At 46.5% G+C, this 14,826-nt stretch overlaps 1 protein-coding gene across 2 annotated transcripts in view; it reads right to left on the bottom strand.

The window, feature by feature from the left end:
- The window catches only part of TECTA (tectorin alpha), a 73,614-nt gene that overhangs the window by 19,052 nt on the left and 39,736 nt on the right, over nucleotides 1–14,826 (bottom strand). For both annotated transcript variants that reach the window (XM_079928586.1, XM_079928587.1), the window contains exons 11-13: nucleotides 12,327–12,888; nucleotides 5,218–5,417; nucleotides 757–1,140 (exon numbers count right to left, since the gene is read on the bottom strand). In XM_079928586.1, the coding sequence (XP_079784712.1) occupies nucleotides 757–1,140; nucleotides 5,218–5,417; nucleotides 12,327–12,888 (1,146 nt within the window). The remainder of the gene's footprint in view (nucleotides 1–756; nucleotides 1,141–5,217; nucleotides 5,418–12,326; nucleotides 12,889–14,826) is intronic.

Below are 14,826 nucleotides of genomic sequence, written 5' to 3'. Positions count from 1 at the left end.
ATATGGGTCTAAGATTCACAAGAAACCAGGCAGCAGGCCTAGGGAAGGGCCAACCTAAGAGAAAGCCACCACCATATCCTTCCTCTGTTTTCTTTCCCTTGGTGTGTCATCAGGGGGCGCTCTCATAGCGAGGGACGATCCCTCCCTGCCGTTTTTGTTTGTTGGTTTAACATCTTTATTGGAGTATAATTGCTCTACAATGGTTTGTTAGTTTCTGCTGTATAACAAAGAGAATCAGCTATACATATACATATATCCCCATATCTCCTCCCTCTTGCATCTCTCTTCCGTTTTTATTTAGTAGCTGTGTTTATAGGCAAACGCTTGCCTTCTCTCAGTTTCTAGAAAGGATGGCAGAGATGAAAGAGTGGGTCTTGGTACAGGTAGGCAGAGCTAAGAATAATTTTAAAGGCTCTTAAAAGCAAATGAGATGCTTTTTGGAAATTAATTCAAAGTAAAAGTTGACTTAGCTACCATTTTATCACCTGAGGCTCTATCAGCACCCACACCGACCTTATAGCCCTGAGACACTGTACATTTCCTTTGGAAATCGTTAGTCAAGGACTAAATGGGGCCCACGCTTACGCTTATAGAATCTTTATATTTTCATTCTTTAAAATCTGGTCATCGGTGTATGGTACATATGAAGCAACAGCCTGTTATCCTCAAACCTCACGGAAAACCACAGCAAACAACCCCCTAGACACGCCCACGTTCCAGAGTACGTTTCTTAAGAATCAAGGACAGGCTCGTCACCTTGACAGTGTGCCGGTCGTTGATGAGAATCTGCTCTTCGTTAATGTAGAAATAGACGGGCGAAATGATGGTGAGATTGGGGGACGACCACTTGTCGAAGTTGATGATGAGCTGGAAGGAGATGTCGGGGAGCTTCTGGCAGATGGTGGAGAGCACGAAGGCGCAGTTGGCTGGGAAGCGGAGGAAGGCGCCGTCGAAGGTGCGGAAGACGCCGCCGCCGGCCGCCAGGCAGTAGGAGGTTTTGGTGCTGAAGCAGCCGCGCACCCCGTTGCGCAGCGCGCACTCTTCGTCTGACTTGCACTGGCGCGGGTCGCACTGGATCAGGTTGCGCCGGAAACAGCGGCAGCGCCGCGTGCAGTCACTGTTCCAGAACAGCTGCTTGGGCTGGAAGAGAGGCGCCGTTTGCATGCAACTCAGGCTGTGGTCAGAGTTGGGGCCCCCAAAGCCCAGTCCACCTGGACCCTTTCCAGGCGGGGCTGGCCTATCAGTAATGGGGCTGGAATTTGCAACAAGGAGCAGTAGGGAGGCTGGTTCAATTCAAACGTTACACCCTCTGCATGTAACTCAGATGCCAAACAATGTGCAATTTAGTCTTTATTGGTTTCAGTCAAGAATTTGGGAATCTCTACGGCTGGATTGTAGAACTAATCACAGCCAACCAACTGGAATGGGCAGCTGCCAGAGGAGGAACTAAGTGAAGAGGAAAAATATTTGGTAGGAAATTAATCTAACAAGTACCAGCTCCACTTCAAGGAAGAAATTTAAATTCACTCAATAATGATAAACCCCACCCTTCAATCTTAAATAGGTTAAAAGAAAGCGATAACCAACTCTTATGATGAACCATTTCAACATTCCACAATACTCACTGTTCCAAACGTTTTCCTTGTATCTAATCTACTTCTAATTTACTTCTGTTGCAAATACTCCATTTCTATGTCCTGAAGTGAGAGGCCTAGATAACAGTGAGGTTCCATGAAAGGAGAGCTTTGAGATCAGGCCACCTGGGGTTTGATCCCAGCCCTGCCACCCTACATGTGCCACCCTGAGGGGCACTACCAAGCTCCCAGAGTGTCAGTTTCCTCTCTCGAAACTGGAGGTAATAATAATATCTTGCAAGGCAGTTGTGAAGATTAAATAAGACATGTGAAGCACATTTTCCGGCTGAGAGAAGGTACTCAATAAATAATAGCTGCTGTTATTACCGGAGAAGGACCGCTCACCCTCTTTCAGATAGTGAGGAATTATATAAAGTTATATTAAACACTACGACCAAGTGGATCATCAGTTGGTAGCAGCTATTATTTTTCACTCCTTCTGCAAATCTGTAGACATGACTCTGCTTGAGGACCTCGTGCTCTTGATCTTGCACTTGTTCTAGACCAAGAATTCCAGGAAACTGTTGGAAATTGGTCGTGATTGTCCAAGTGGAGTGTGGTCCCAACGAGTGGACTACTTCATAGAGATGTGGCCACTCGGGGCATTAATTCAATTTTCTAAAACGGTGCTATCCAGAGGTGGTTTATTTATTTATTGTTTTTGCGGTACGCGGGCCTCTCACTGTTGTGGCCTCTCCCGTTGCGGAGCACAGGCTCCGGACGCGCAGGCTCAGCGGCCATGGCTCACGGGCCCAGCCGCTCCGCGGCATGTGGGATCTTCCCGGACCGGGGCACGAACCCGTGTCCCCTGCATCGGCAGGCGGACTCTCAACCACTGCGCCACCAGGGAAGCCCCAGAGGTGTTTAAATGGCACAAGATGGGCCTATGCTACTGTCTGGTCACCATTTTCCATTTTAACTATAGACTTATCAAAACCCTGGATATCAAATACAGATCTGACTCAGATCCAAGGGTAAGTAGATAGAGGGTGAGATCTTCCAGGAAGAGTTTTCTCAATCTGGTGCACTTTAAGATTCCAGTGCCCTGCTGATTCTTTCATCCTCAAAATGAAGTAGTTCCCGGAACCAAGCCTTCCCTCCTTCCAGACCTGTAAAATATTGACTTTCTTTCTCTTGTCAGATTTGCAGAAAAATTGAGCGGACGGTCTGGCCTCTCTCTGATGAGAAGTCAGACATTATATGGGTGGAAAGAGCAAAATAACCTGAAGCATGTGGATATGATCAAGGGTAAATAACTCATCCCACAGGGGAACTCGATCATGAAACTGGCATCACAGTAAAGAGACAGGCCCAGTGCTGCTTTCTCCACCTTAATTAGACCCGACAACGTCAGCTGGGTGATTACCCTACATGCTAATAGCTAGATGTGTTCTCTTTTTATTTCCAAAGAAATCTGTTGAATAAACAGCCTCCAAGCTTGTTTGAATTGTGGCAAGTAGATTATCTGTTTTGTGAGTTTGCTACTTCCCAGATATATGTTGTTGTCAAAACCCACTGACTTTCTGATGAAAAGCGGATAATAATGTTTATAGTGCGAACAGCTGCTGAGAGCTGTATTGTGCCTTCCCGAGAGCTCCAAGGGCTTTTACACGCATCGTTTCATTAACACACCTGGATTTTTCATTTATAAAATGCTTCTGAAGAGAATGAACAAAAACAATAGCAGTTACCAATTATTGAACTACTAGGTGCCAGGTACTAGGGCACCTGGCATTGATTATTCATACAACAACCATACTGAGTTGGTATTGTTAGTAATGTTTTGTAGATAAGGCAACAGAAGCTCAGAGGAATGACACAGTTTGCTCAATGTCACATCAACAGCATTGGTTCAGCTAGGATCAAACCCGAATCTCATTCCGTTATGTCACAGACACTCAGGATCTCTGTGGAGGGGTGCATGACACACTTGCTAGATGGATACATTTCAGTAAATCTCTGGACAGGGGAGCAGAGATTATAATAGTGTTTTTCAGTTTTGAGCCTGGTTATCTCTTCTCCCAGATGGTGGGAAAACGGAATCTATTATTATTTTCTCCCACATGGTCTGCCTCTTCCTTTCAAATAATCAATATTTCTAAGAGCTTAACTTCAAAACTCACCTCTACCAAGAAGCCTTCTTTGATCAATTTTACTATTTTACTCTACTTTCCCCCATCTTTCTAATACAACATTTAAACAAATTTCCCACCGAAAATGAGACCGAAGGTAACGTCCATATTGATTTTCTTTTATCTCCTCTCAAAGTAAAGCCAACTTAGTTGTTCTTGAACAAGAACAATGCATCTTTACAGAAAGGAGGCATTATTTATTTTTTGCCTAGTTTATTTCCAGTTCAGACATTTCAATCAGATTTTTTTAATGCTGTGGCTCTTTTTCATCTTAAATTGATTAGTTCTCTAGGGTATTATATTTCACTTGTTGATATGTTACTTTGTAATTGTCCTCTTGTTCTTTAAAGTGCTTTTTTTTGCGGTACACGGGCCTCACTGTTGTGGCCTCTCCCGTTGCGGAGCACAGGCTCCGGACGCGCAGGCTCAGCGGCCATGGCCCACGGGCCCAGCCGCTCCGCGGCACGTGGGATCTTCCCGGACCAGGGTACGAACCCGCGTCCCCTGCATGGGCAAGCGGACTCTCAACCACTGCGCCACCAGGGAAGCCCTAAAGTGCATTCTTTCCCCCTCTTCTGAATAGATTTTCAAGTTCCTTAAGGCAGGGAACATGCTTTATCATCCCCAACGATACCACTAGCACAGCGATCTGCAAATAGCAGCTATTCCATCGATGCTATTGTTAACTGTCTACTCGCCAGTGTACGGTGTTGATATCCTTTAAACAGAGAGTGGCCTGGAGGCAGAACCAAGGGCTAAATACCCTCTCCAGGAAAGATCTCTTCTAGCTTAGCATCACAGCACATAAAGAAAGATTACAGGGTAGAAAAGTAAATGATTTTGTGAGCTAATATGTTTTACTCAAAGAAGGGCATCTTCATCAGCTTTATGTGAAGCCCCCAAAGAGAGAGAAGCAGAGGGTAGGACACAACTCTCGGGGGACGGTACTAGACTGACAAATGACACATGCAGAGATGGCAGCCCTCACTCTCTCTAATGGAGCTGCAATAAGCAGAAGAGGCAAAGCCCCATCTGCTAGCCTCGAGCTCTATCTTTTGCAGTTAAAAGTGTCCTTAGCCGAGACAGCTACAAATGTCAGATTCACCACCGTCCTATTTCCAAACAGTAGCCACATCAGAAGCTTTCTAACTAAGATTTACAGGAGAAGAAATCAGAAGGGCCTAGAGAAAGGCGTGGAGGAGAGAGAAACACAAATGCTAGCGAGGAAGGGTGGGAGAGTGAGACCCAAACACGTTTCCCAATCCGGTACTCCGTGCGCAAGAGCCTCACCAGACCTGTCCTTGACCTCTCGGCCCCCCGCTCTGCCTCCCTGCGAATCCACACCACAAGTGGATTCAAGTGGGAAGATGGGTCCACCGTGGCCCGCCTCTTGGAGCGGGAGAGAAATCTGCTGCCCAGCAAGGAGGACCCGGTGGGTGGGGCGCCCCTACCTCGTAGTACTTGCCGTCAGAGTAGCAGCCGCAGTTGTGGGGCAGGATGCAGCTTTTGCCGTTGAGGACGTAGCCGGTGTCGCACTGGCAGCCCTCCACGCAGTAGTGGTTGCAGTCGCTCTTCAGGCGGATCGCGGCGCAGCGGGGCTGGCACACGCTCACGCAGCTCTCGTAGTGGCTGTTGGGAGGGCAGGTGACGTCTGGAACGGGAGACGAGAGTCAAGATCAACAGTCACCAGGACGGTCAACGCTTTCCTCTGGCCCATCGCTCACCCACTTGCGGAGACGGAGGCCCGGCGGGGAGGAAGCTTTGCCACCTTCCCTCTTTCCTACTCTCTCTGCTTATGGAAAGCCTCTATCTGACTTATCCCTGTGGAAGTAATGGACCAAAGAGCAGATGGAGGTGACAAGGCTCCTCACACCATCTTTGTCCTGTCCTCAGCCTTGTTTCCTGAGGTCCTCTAGAACCTGTTGCCTTAAACCCATCTCCCAACATGCATCTTGACTCCAGTGAGTCACTGGATGGCCCCCCGGGGGTGCCCCATATTCACTCCTGCCTTTAGGTCCCCAGGTGTGTTGATCTCCCTTCCCCAACCCCTTCTTCATCCTCCCAGCCTATCTGAATCCTGCATTCTTCAAGCCCCAGGTGGAGTCCCAACTTATCTGCAGAACTCCCTACTCTTATACCAATACCAACTCAGAACTTCCAGGACCTTTTTCTAAGACAGTAGTTTATAAACGGTAGGCCCCTGAGCCTCTTGATTTCTGAGAAGGCAAACGTGCACTGTGTGTGTGCCTGTGTATACAGACCGACCCATGTCAGCTATGTTCTGTGGTTTTCAAATGCATGTAGATGCTTTTCTGGAAGGCAGTTGGGGTCCTGGTGAAGAGTGTGGGCTCTGGAGCCAAGCTGTAAGAGACTGGAGCCATTACTTAATCTCTCTGGGCCTCAGTTCCTTATCTGTACAACAGAGATACCCGCTTCATCACTCATTGGGAGGGAACGAGTGAGTCTGTGTACTTACAACAGTGCCAAGCAACTAAGCGTTCAGTAAGTGTTAGCCAATCATTAAAGATAGGTTTGCTTAAAAGTTTTACAGAAACTAATAATGCCATTTGCAGTGACATGGATGGACCTAGAGATTGTCATACTGAGTGAAGTAAGTCAGACAGAGAAAGACAAATATCATATGGTATCGCTTATATGTGGAATCTAAAAAAATGGTACAAATGAACTTATTGTCAATTCCACTCCTGGGTATATACTCAAAAGATTTGAGAGAAGTATTTCAAAGAGATATTTATACACGTTGTCATAGCAGCCTTATTCACAATAGCTAAACCGTGGAAGCAATCCAAGTGTCCATCAATGGATGAATGGATGAGCAAAATGTCTATATACAATGGAATTATTCAGCCTTAAAAAGGAAGGAAATTCCGCAGTATACTACAAGGATGAACCTTGAGGACGTTATGCTAAGTGAAATAAAGCACCCACAAAAAGACAAATACTGGGGGACTTCCCTGGTGTCTCAGTGGTTAAGAATCCGCCTGCCAGTGCAGGGGACATGCGTTCGAGCCCTGGTTTGGGAAGATCCCACATGCTGCAGAGCAACTAAGCCCATGCACCACAACTACTGAGCCCGCGTGCCTAGAGCCTGTGCTCCGCAACAAAGAGAAGCCACCGCAACAGGAAGCCCACTCACGGCAACAAAGACTAGCCCCCGCTCGCCGCAACTAGAGAAACCCACGCACAGCAATGGAGACCCAATGCAGCCAAAAATAAATTAAAAAAAAAAAAGACAAATACTGTATGATTCCACTTCTCCAAGGTATCTAAAGTAGTTAAGTTCACAAAGACAGAAAGTAGAACATTGGTTGCCAGGGGCTGGGGTGGTGTGGGGTGGGGTGGGGTGGGGAGAATTATTGGAGTGTTATGGAATGGAGAGTTATTATTTAGTGGGTACAGAGTTTCAGTTTTGCAAGATGAAAAGAGTTCTGGAGATGGATGGTGGTGATGGTTGCACAGCAATATGAATGTATTTAATGCCACTGAACTGTACACTTAAAAATGGTTAACATAGTAAATTTTACGTCTATATTACCACAATAAAACAATTTTAATGCCATATCTGCTATGTCCTTATTTCATTTGCATTCTTTGTGAGGTTGACTGTCTTTTCATTTGTTTGTAATCCATTTGTATGTCTTTCCTGTGAACTGCCTTTTCACATCCTTTGCACATTTTGTGTTGGTTGAATTTTTTTCTTATTGAATTGTAAAAGCTCTTTATAAATTAAAAATAGACTTTTGTCTGTCATGTGTTAAAAATATTTATCATTTGTCTTTTGACTTTGCGTCTTCTTTTTTTTTTTTTTTTGGTATGTTTGTGGCTTTGATTATGTTTTTGCTACGCAGAAATTTAAAATTTTAAGTAATCAAATTTATCAGGTTTTGCTTTATGGCTTTGGTCATTTTGCTTAGAAAGTCCCTCTCTACTGCAAGATTACCAAAAAGACTCCTTTGTTTTTCTTCTAGTAGTTTTATAACTTAAATTTCTATGTTTAATCTTGGTTCTGTCTGGACTTTATTTTTTTTCATTCCCTTTTCTTTTTAATTAAATTAATTAATTTTTTATACAGCAGGTTCTTATCAGTTATCTATTTTATACATATTAGTGCATACATGTCAATCCCAATCTCCCAATTCATCCCACCACTACCCCCCCAGACTTTATTTTTGATTGAGGAAATGAAGGAAGTGTTTAAATAGTTTTCTGCCTGCTAGTTTGTCCCTTATTGAATAGTACCTTTCCCCCCAGTGATCTGAAATGCCAGCTTTACTATATACTAATTTCTCTTTAGTGTTTGAGCCTGTTTCTGGACTTTCTCATCAGTCCACTGGTTGGTCTTTCTGGGAATGTGCCGGTATTGACTTGTTTTAATTACTGAAACTCTACAATACATTTTAATATCTGGGAAGATATACTATCGATTTAGAGATGTCCACTGTTGTTTCAAGTATGCTGGTCCTATTTCTCCAACTAGACGATAAACTCATTATTTTACACTTCTGATTCTTCCAGGGCCCTCCAAATAGTGCTGAGAACATGACAGGTGGTTAATAAATATTTGATTCTTGAAAACAAACTTCCAAATTCCTAATTCTGATTTTCTCCACCCAAATGAAGTACTAAGAGCTGAGAGTGATGATGCCTCTACACCTGGATTTCTAACACGGTCACGAATGTGTCTCTTGCTGTGGCCAGTGGACTGATGTAGCCTTTGTGCCCAAGGTGGGTAGGATGTGTGGGTCCCTCTGAGGAGCAATGCAGCAATGCAATAGAATTGACCTTGTTTGAGCCCTGGCTTTGCAACTAACTAGCAGTGTCACCTTGGGCAGGTTACTTACTCTCACTAAACCTCTGCTTCCTCATCTGTAAAATGGGGATAACAAGTAGTAAAGATAAAATGAAATGCGATTTTGCAAAGCTTCTGGTACAGTGCCTGGTACTTCAATGAAAGCTTCTGTTATTAACAGTAGGAGCAGTTGTCGTAATAGTAATAGGAATTTTTAAAAGTTGTTCCACTAGAATTTACTGAGTTTGCAGAGAAATATATAAGAAACCCCCTAATTACCAGACTTTGGACCCAGGACTCTGAAGTAGCAAAAGCTGCCTCTGATAAAAGAGAAAATGATAATGATACTCAAACTTGGCTGACCACGTACCAGATGTCAGGCACCAGGTGGCCTGGTTTATGAGACATCATCACAGTTAATTCTCACGATGGCCCACTGAGGTTGGGAGATGCCTTCACAGACCTGATCCTACAGAGCTGTACACCCTCTGCAGTACCTGCGGGCTCCCCAGCTCCTCAGGCCTCCTGGCCTGACCAGGGTAAGAGAAGCAGCACTGCACAGGGGGAGAGCACTGTCTCTGGAGGTACTTTCCAACTTACCCGAGCCACCTGCCTTGGGAAAGTCACTGAATCACTCTGAGCTTCAGTTTCTTCCTCTAGAAAATGGGACTATTAATGGTGCCTACTTTACAGGGTTGCTGTAAAGTTACAGGAGTCAATGAGTGAGGACTCATATCGCACTTAGAATAGTGCCTGGCACGCGGACGGAGCTAAATACCTGCTATGCGTTTGTTATTTGCTTCTCTTACCCTCACCACCCAGTGCTCCACTTTAAGTCCCCCATTAAGGGACTGAAAGAATGACAAATTCAGCTGAAAGAATTTTAAGGATGGGTTAGTAATTAAGACAATCGGCCTCCCTTTCCCCCCACCCCGCCCCAAGTCTGTTTGTTCAACTTGGGTGAAGGAGTTTTCCAATGCATTTGCAAAGAAGGTAATTGAGTAATAAATTATCCCATTGATAGGAACAGCCAATATCATTGAAAAACAACAGCATTCTACCTTGTTACCAATAAAGCGTACATTTAACGGGCAGTTCTGGGTTAATCCTTTTTCTCCTGAAAACACCATTCTCATATCTCAACATGTGAGTGTTGAAATGGATTAATTCTTAGTAGAAGTGGGGGGTGGGCAGAGGGATGCTGTTCTGCCCTTGCTTCTCAGAGATTAACGTCATGTCAGATATGGTTACAAACAACTGTATTCAAGGCAGCCTGTGTTCACTGATCTCTCAGATTGAATTGGCTGAGTTAGGACTCCATCTCCCACGGCTTTTCTCTGTTCTGAAATTCAAAATGGAAAACTAAGCTGTCTCCAACTGTGTCCGCCCCCCCAATCTCCACCCACACGCCGTCTTTAAAGTATAATTTCTTTCTCTTATTTTAGCTTTTCTTTTTGCCAGTCACCACCACCACCTCTTCAGGAGCTCTCTTTTGGATCTTGGCCCCTGTCCTGAAATGCCAAGGTGGGGGAAGGTCTATCCCTCTCGTGGTAAGGACGCTTGGCCTGGGCCTTGCTGGCAGGCAGCTATCTAGGCCCGGATGGGGCCCATGGCCAAGGGTGAGGCAGGACAGACTCTGCTCTGAGTGCCTTGGATGGAACTCCCTGTGATGGTGTATAGAGTAGGCAACCGATGTCTGGACAGAACTTTGAAGAGGGGAGAGGAAAAGTTGCTGGTGGAGGGGACAGACGGACAAGAAAAATAGTTTTCATATGCATTATGAAGGGTATCCCTTTTCCAAACTGCTTCCCCATCCTGCACCAGTTTCAGCCCCATGGGTCCAAGCTGCATAGAAGTAGGGGACCTTCCTCCTCAAAGGTAAGGTCATAAGGGCTTACGAACTTGCTTCCTTTTCTTTCCTGTGAGTGACAAAAATTGATATCCATAAATTAAGGTGAGACTTCCTGGAATTAGCCTCCTCTAAAAACAGTTCTTCCCTACGGTCTCCCTGCCCATTGCAGCTGGAGGCAATGGATGTGGGCATACACTACCCCTCGCTCCCCATCCCAGCCACGCCACACAGCAGTGCAGTCGCCGTGGCATGGCCACAGGAAAAGAGGGAACGCCCTGTAGCAGGTCTCAAGAGGCAGCAGGCAGTGTCTCCTCCCTAAAACTGTCTCCCCGTCCTGCACCATCTTTAGGTCCCTGTGTCTACAGCCTGGTGTGCTGATTTAGAGGAAGGCAAGCTCTCTCGCCCCACTGAGCTCACCCCAGGGAATCCAGAGTAGCTCTAGACATTTATCCAGACCCTGACGTTTTTATAGGCATATTTATTTTACTAAAGTCACCAGAGGCCAATTAGTCTGGACAGTCACTCCTACTGGCATCGCTCCCCCCAGCCCCTCACTCAGGGACTGAGCATGGCTGAAATGGCATCTTTCCCCCCGCCCCCACTTCCTCCCACCCTGTCCTCCCAATCGACATGAATCCAGTTATGTGGGATGTAAATGAACTGTGTGAGCATTAAACGACAACACTGTTTCTGGTTTTTTATCCAAATCTCCCTTTCCCAGGATGAAAAGGGAGTTTATTCTCCGGGACCCCTGCTGGATCACTTATTTAGAGCTCTTTGCATTCAGCATCCATGCGTAGCCTTTTTCATACAGTTAGGCCTAAAAGAAATTTGCTATAGCTAATGAGATTGAGATAGGAAAATAGACCAAGGCAGATTGGCCAAAGACCAATACTGGTTTCTCTTCCCCGTCTTTTCCTATTGTGATGTGCTAAATGCAGACAAATTATTCCACTGTGAAGCGTATGAGCTGAGGGCAGGAGCTTTGGGGCTGGAAGGTCAAACCCTGACTTTGCCACTGAGATAGTAGGACCTTAGGCAAATTACTTAACTCCTCTGAGTCTCAGCTTCTCCCTAATTGGGTTATGGAGGAACAAATGTTGATAAAGTGTGGAGCACTGGGCTTGGCTCAAAGCGAGCCACGAATGTTAACGATACCACTTAACATGCATGGAGTGTGCTAGGCTTTCAGTTACCCAGTTTGATCCTCCTGACGTTTCTGTAGCATAAAGAGTGTAGGCAGAGCATTATCAGGGGGAAACTAAGGACCAGGGAGGAAAAGTGAAATGCTTCAAAGTCACACCGATCCTTAAGGACAGAGCAAGGCTAGAATCCAGGAGCTCTAGCTCTTTCTCTTGTTTTTCATTGAGATGTAGCTGATGTGCAATATTAATGTTAATTTTAGGTGTATCTAATTCTTTTTCCAATGCTTTTAACATTCTGCTATATTTCATCAACGCAGAGACGGATATATGACATATATGAATCAAATAGAAAAACACACTAAGAGAAAGTGTATAAATTATCAGTACACTTAATGATGGGTCCATGAGGTTCTAGAACAAAGCAATCTACTAACTCACTCTTCCCTCGATTCGTCCTTTGTTAGAATCTTACTGTGCCCTTGCTGAGCCCAAAGGCCATGTGTGCTGCTCTGTGCTTTATGTATGTGATCTTATTTCGTCCTCAGAGGAATACAGGGAATAAGCGGTATTAACCCCACTTTACAGATAAGAAAACGGAGGCTCCAGGCGGTTCAATCTCTTGTTTCAGGGAACAAACTCAATTCCAAAGTGCATTTCCTGAAATTGCCCCACTCAGCTTGCTCTGACTTGTACTGGATGACCGGCCTGCCCACACCAATCAAGATGGAAGGAGAGACAACGGGAAGGACTCACAGCAGGACGTGTAGTTCCTCCAGCCGGTCACTGCGATCCCCTGCGTCTGGCACGTGCTGGCGTAGTTCTGCAGCCAGCTGCAGGCGGTCTGCACGGCGCCGCCATCGATGCAAGAGTCAAACAGGCAGTTCTTGTAGAAGAAAGCGGGGTTGACCTTGCTGTGACACTTGGTGAAGCCTGCGTTCTGGTTGGGGATCAGGCTGCAGAGCTGCTGCACTTTGGAGAAACCTTCCACTTTGGCACAGGAAGGGCAGCGGTCGCCACAGCCAACCTGGCAGAAGGTGTCCCTCTTCACCCAGCTCTGTCCAAACTCATTGACGCTGGAGGCCAGCAGACCCATGGGCATCTCCAGGTCGTCTTCGGGGTTGCCGTTATAGCGGCCACACAGGCCGTAGGTGATGTTCTGCATGCCCCGAGGGACCGTGATGGACAGGAAGGTCTTCCAATCATACACAACCTTCAGGCCAAAGTCAGTTTCCACCACCACATGGAAGCCAAAGGAAAAGATGTTTATCTTCCCTTGTCCCAACTTCAGGGGCAGATAGAGCCGTTCATTGTTGACCTGCAAGAGCAAGAGGGTCGGCACAGACAATACAGGTGGCCCAGGCAGCCCCGCCCCGCTCTTCTAATGATTAGCCTCTGAGAGGCAGCCCCACGGGGGGTTGGAGCAGTTGAATGAAATCTTTGCATTTAGTGTTGTTTCTGTCCCTCAACTATTATTATTAGGATTTGAACACTTAAATGACTATCCTTTGTACACGAATATACCTATTTATTTCAGTGCCTTCTGTTTATAGCATTATTCCCTCCAGGAGTTCAAATTGTTTTCTCCAAGGTAATGAGAGGGTAATAAGAATTCAATTAAAGTTTAGACTAAAATACCCAAACCTAAAACTCTTGTGTTTCTATTTCCAGCTTTACTGTGGATTTCTCTTAGACAAGCCCCAATTTATTAATTCCTCCAGGATCTTCTTTTTCCTGAGGAATGACTTGATTTTGCTGGTGCCTCTGCCTAGGATGCCGTTCTTTACCTGCCAATATCCTTCTCATCCCCCAGACCCTGCTCAAATGTCGGCTCTTCTATAAGGCAAGATTTTCGGAGCTGGTGGTCAGGAAGAATCACTCCCTCGTCTGGGCAACCAGAACATGTTACTTATACTTCTCTCGTGTTCTCCTGCACCTCTGGCCAAGATCAAGCACGTGTACCCTGCTACTGAAGCACACATCGCATCTGTCTTATATTACAGCTGGCTGTCTACACCTCTGTCTCCACTACACGGTTAGGAGCAACCTGAGGGCAGGGACCACACTTTATTGATCTATACGGCCACCTTCCCCTCACCCGCTGCTGGGCGCCCAGCACAATGGAGACGGCACTGGATGCATGTTTCCTCCCGCAGATTTTAAATTCAGAAAACAAGGAAATCCCTTAAGTCAAACTCCGGAACTGCACGGCCCTTGAACCATTTTGATGCAGGTGAGCCAAATCCTGCAGCCCTTGGCTGGGTGAGTGCTTGATGGAAAACAGATTGTTGTGAGGGCTAAGAGGAGAGCTGGGCTTCCTCCTGAAAGAAGAAGGTGGCTGCCCACAGGGTGGTGGTCGTAGATTGCTCCCTGCCAGGAAATAACCCCGCTCCTGACCTCCTTAATCTCTCTCCCATCTGACACCCCTGCCCCCAGCCCCACTGCTACCACCTTAGTTCAGACTCTCATCACCCTCCACCTTGACTCTTGAATATGCCCCCGACTGGTCTCCCTACCCCGGTACTGCCCCCCTCCTCCAGCCACTCACCACTGCCTCTCCAATATTTTTTAATGCAATTGAAAGCAATTAATTAATACTTAAAACCCCCTGCATAGCTTGAATAAAATGTGGGGTACGCTTAGCACATGGTACAGGGCTCTCCAGGAGCTGGCCCCTGCCTCTCGGGCCCAACCCACTCACTTCCTCCACCCCAGCCATACCCAGCACTTTGCTGCTCCCCAGATGGACCGAGCTGCCCCGTTCCACGTGCCGTTTCCTTTGCTGCGAGTGTGGTGGTGCCTTCTGTGTCCATCCTTAGCAGTTGTGATTGTGAGTTAACGATAACTCGCAGCTGGCCTTGGCCAAAAGGGGGGCCCTTGGCCCAGGAGGTTATGACACCCCCATCCAGCCCCACCCCCACCTAAGGGCAGCCCTCGGCCAATGACTGACCAACACGGGGGACCAACTCTGTGCGCAGGTCACGCACCAGAGCTCCTGGTGGCCCAGGCTGATGTCCAACTTAGACCACATCCTCGCTGAGCTCTCTGCCATTGGTTCTTCCCTCACTTTCAGGAATCCCCACCTCAGACTCTGCCTCTAGGGAACCAACCTAAGACAGCAATGGTGTCCTTCCCCCATCCTCTCTTTCTCTGGGGCAATTTTCACCCTTCAAATTTCAACTCAGCGATCTCCTTGCCTATGAATATTGCTCCAGGCAGAATTCACTCATTCATCCAGGAGCCATCAGTTTGGCAC

Source organism: Stenella coeruleoalba, assembly GCF_951394435.1.
Source record: "Stenella coeruleoalba genome assembly, chromosome: 8".
Taxonomy (NCBI): domain Eukaryota; kingdom Metazoa; phylum Chordata; class Mammalia; order Artiodactyla; family Delphinidae; genus Stenella; species Stenella coeruleoalba.
The sequence above is the reverse complement of the archived record's forward strand: the minus strand, read 5'-3'. Positions and strand labels throughout refer to the sequence as shown.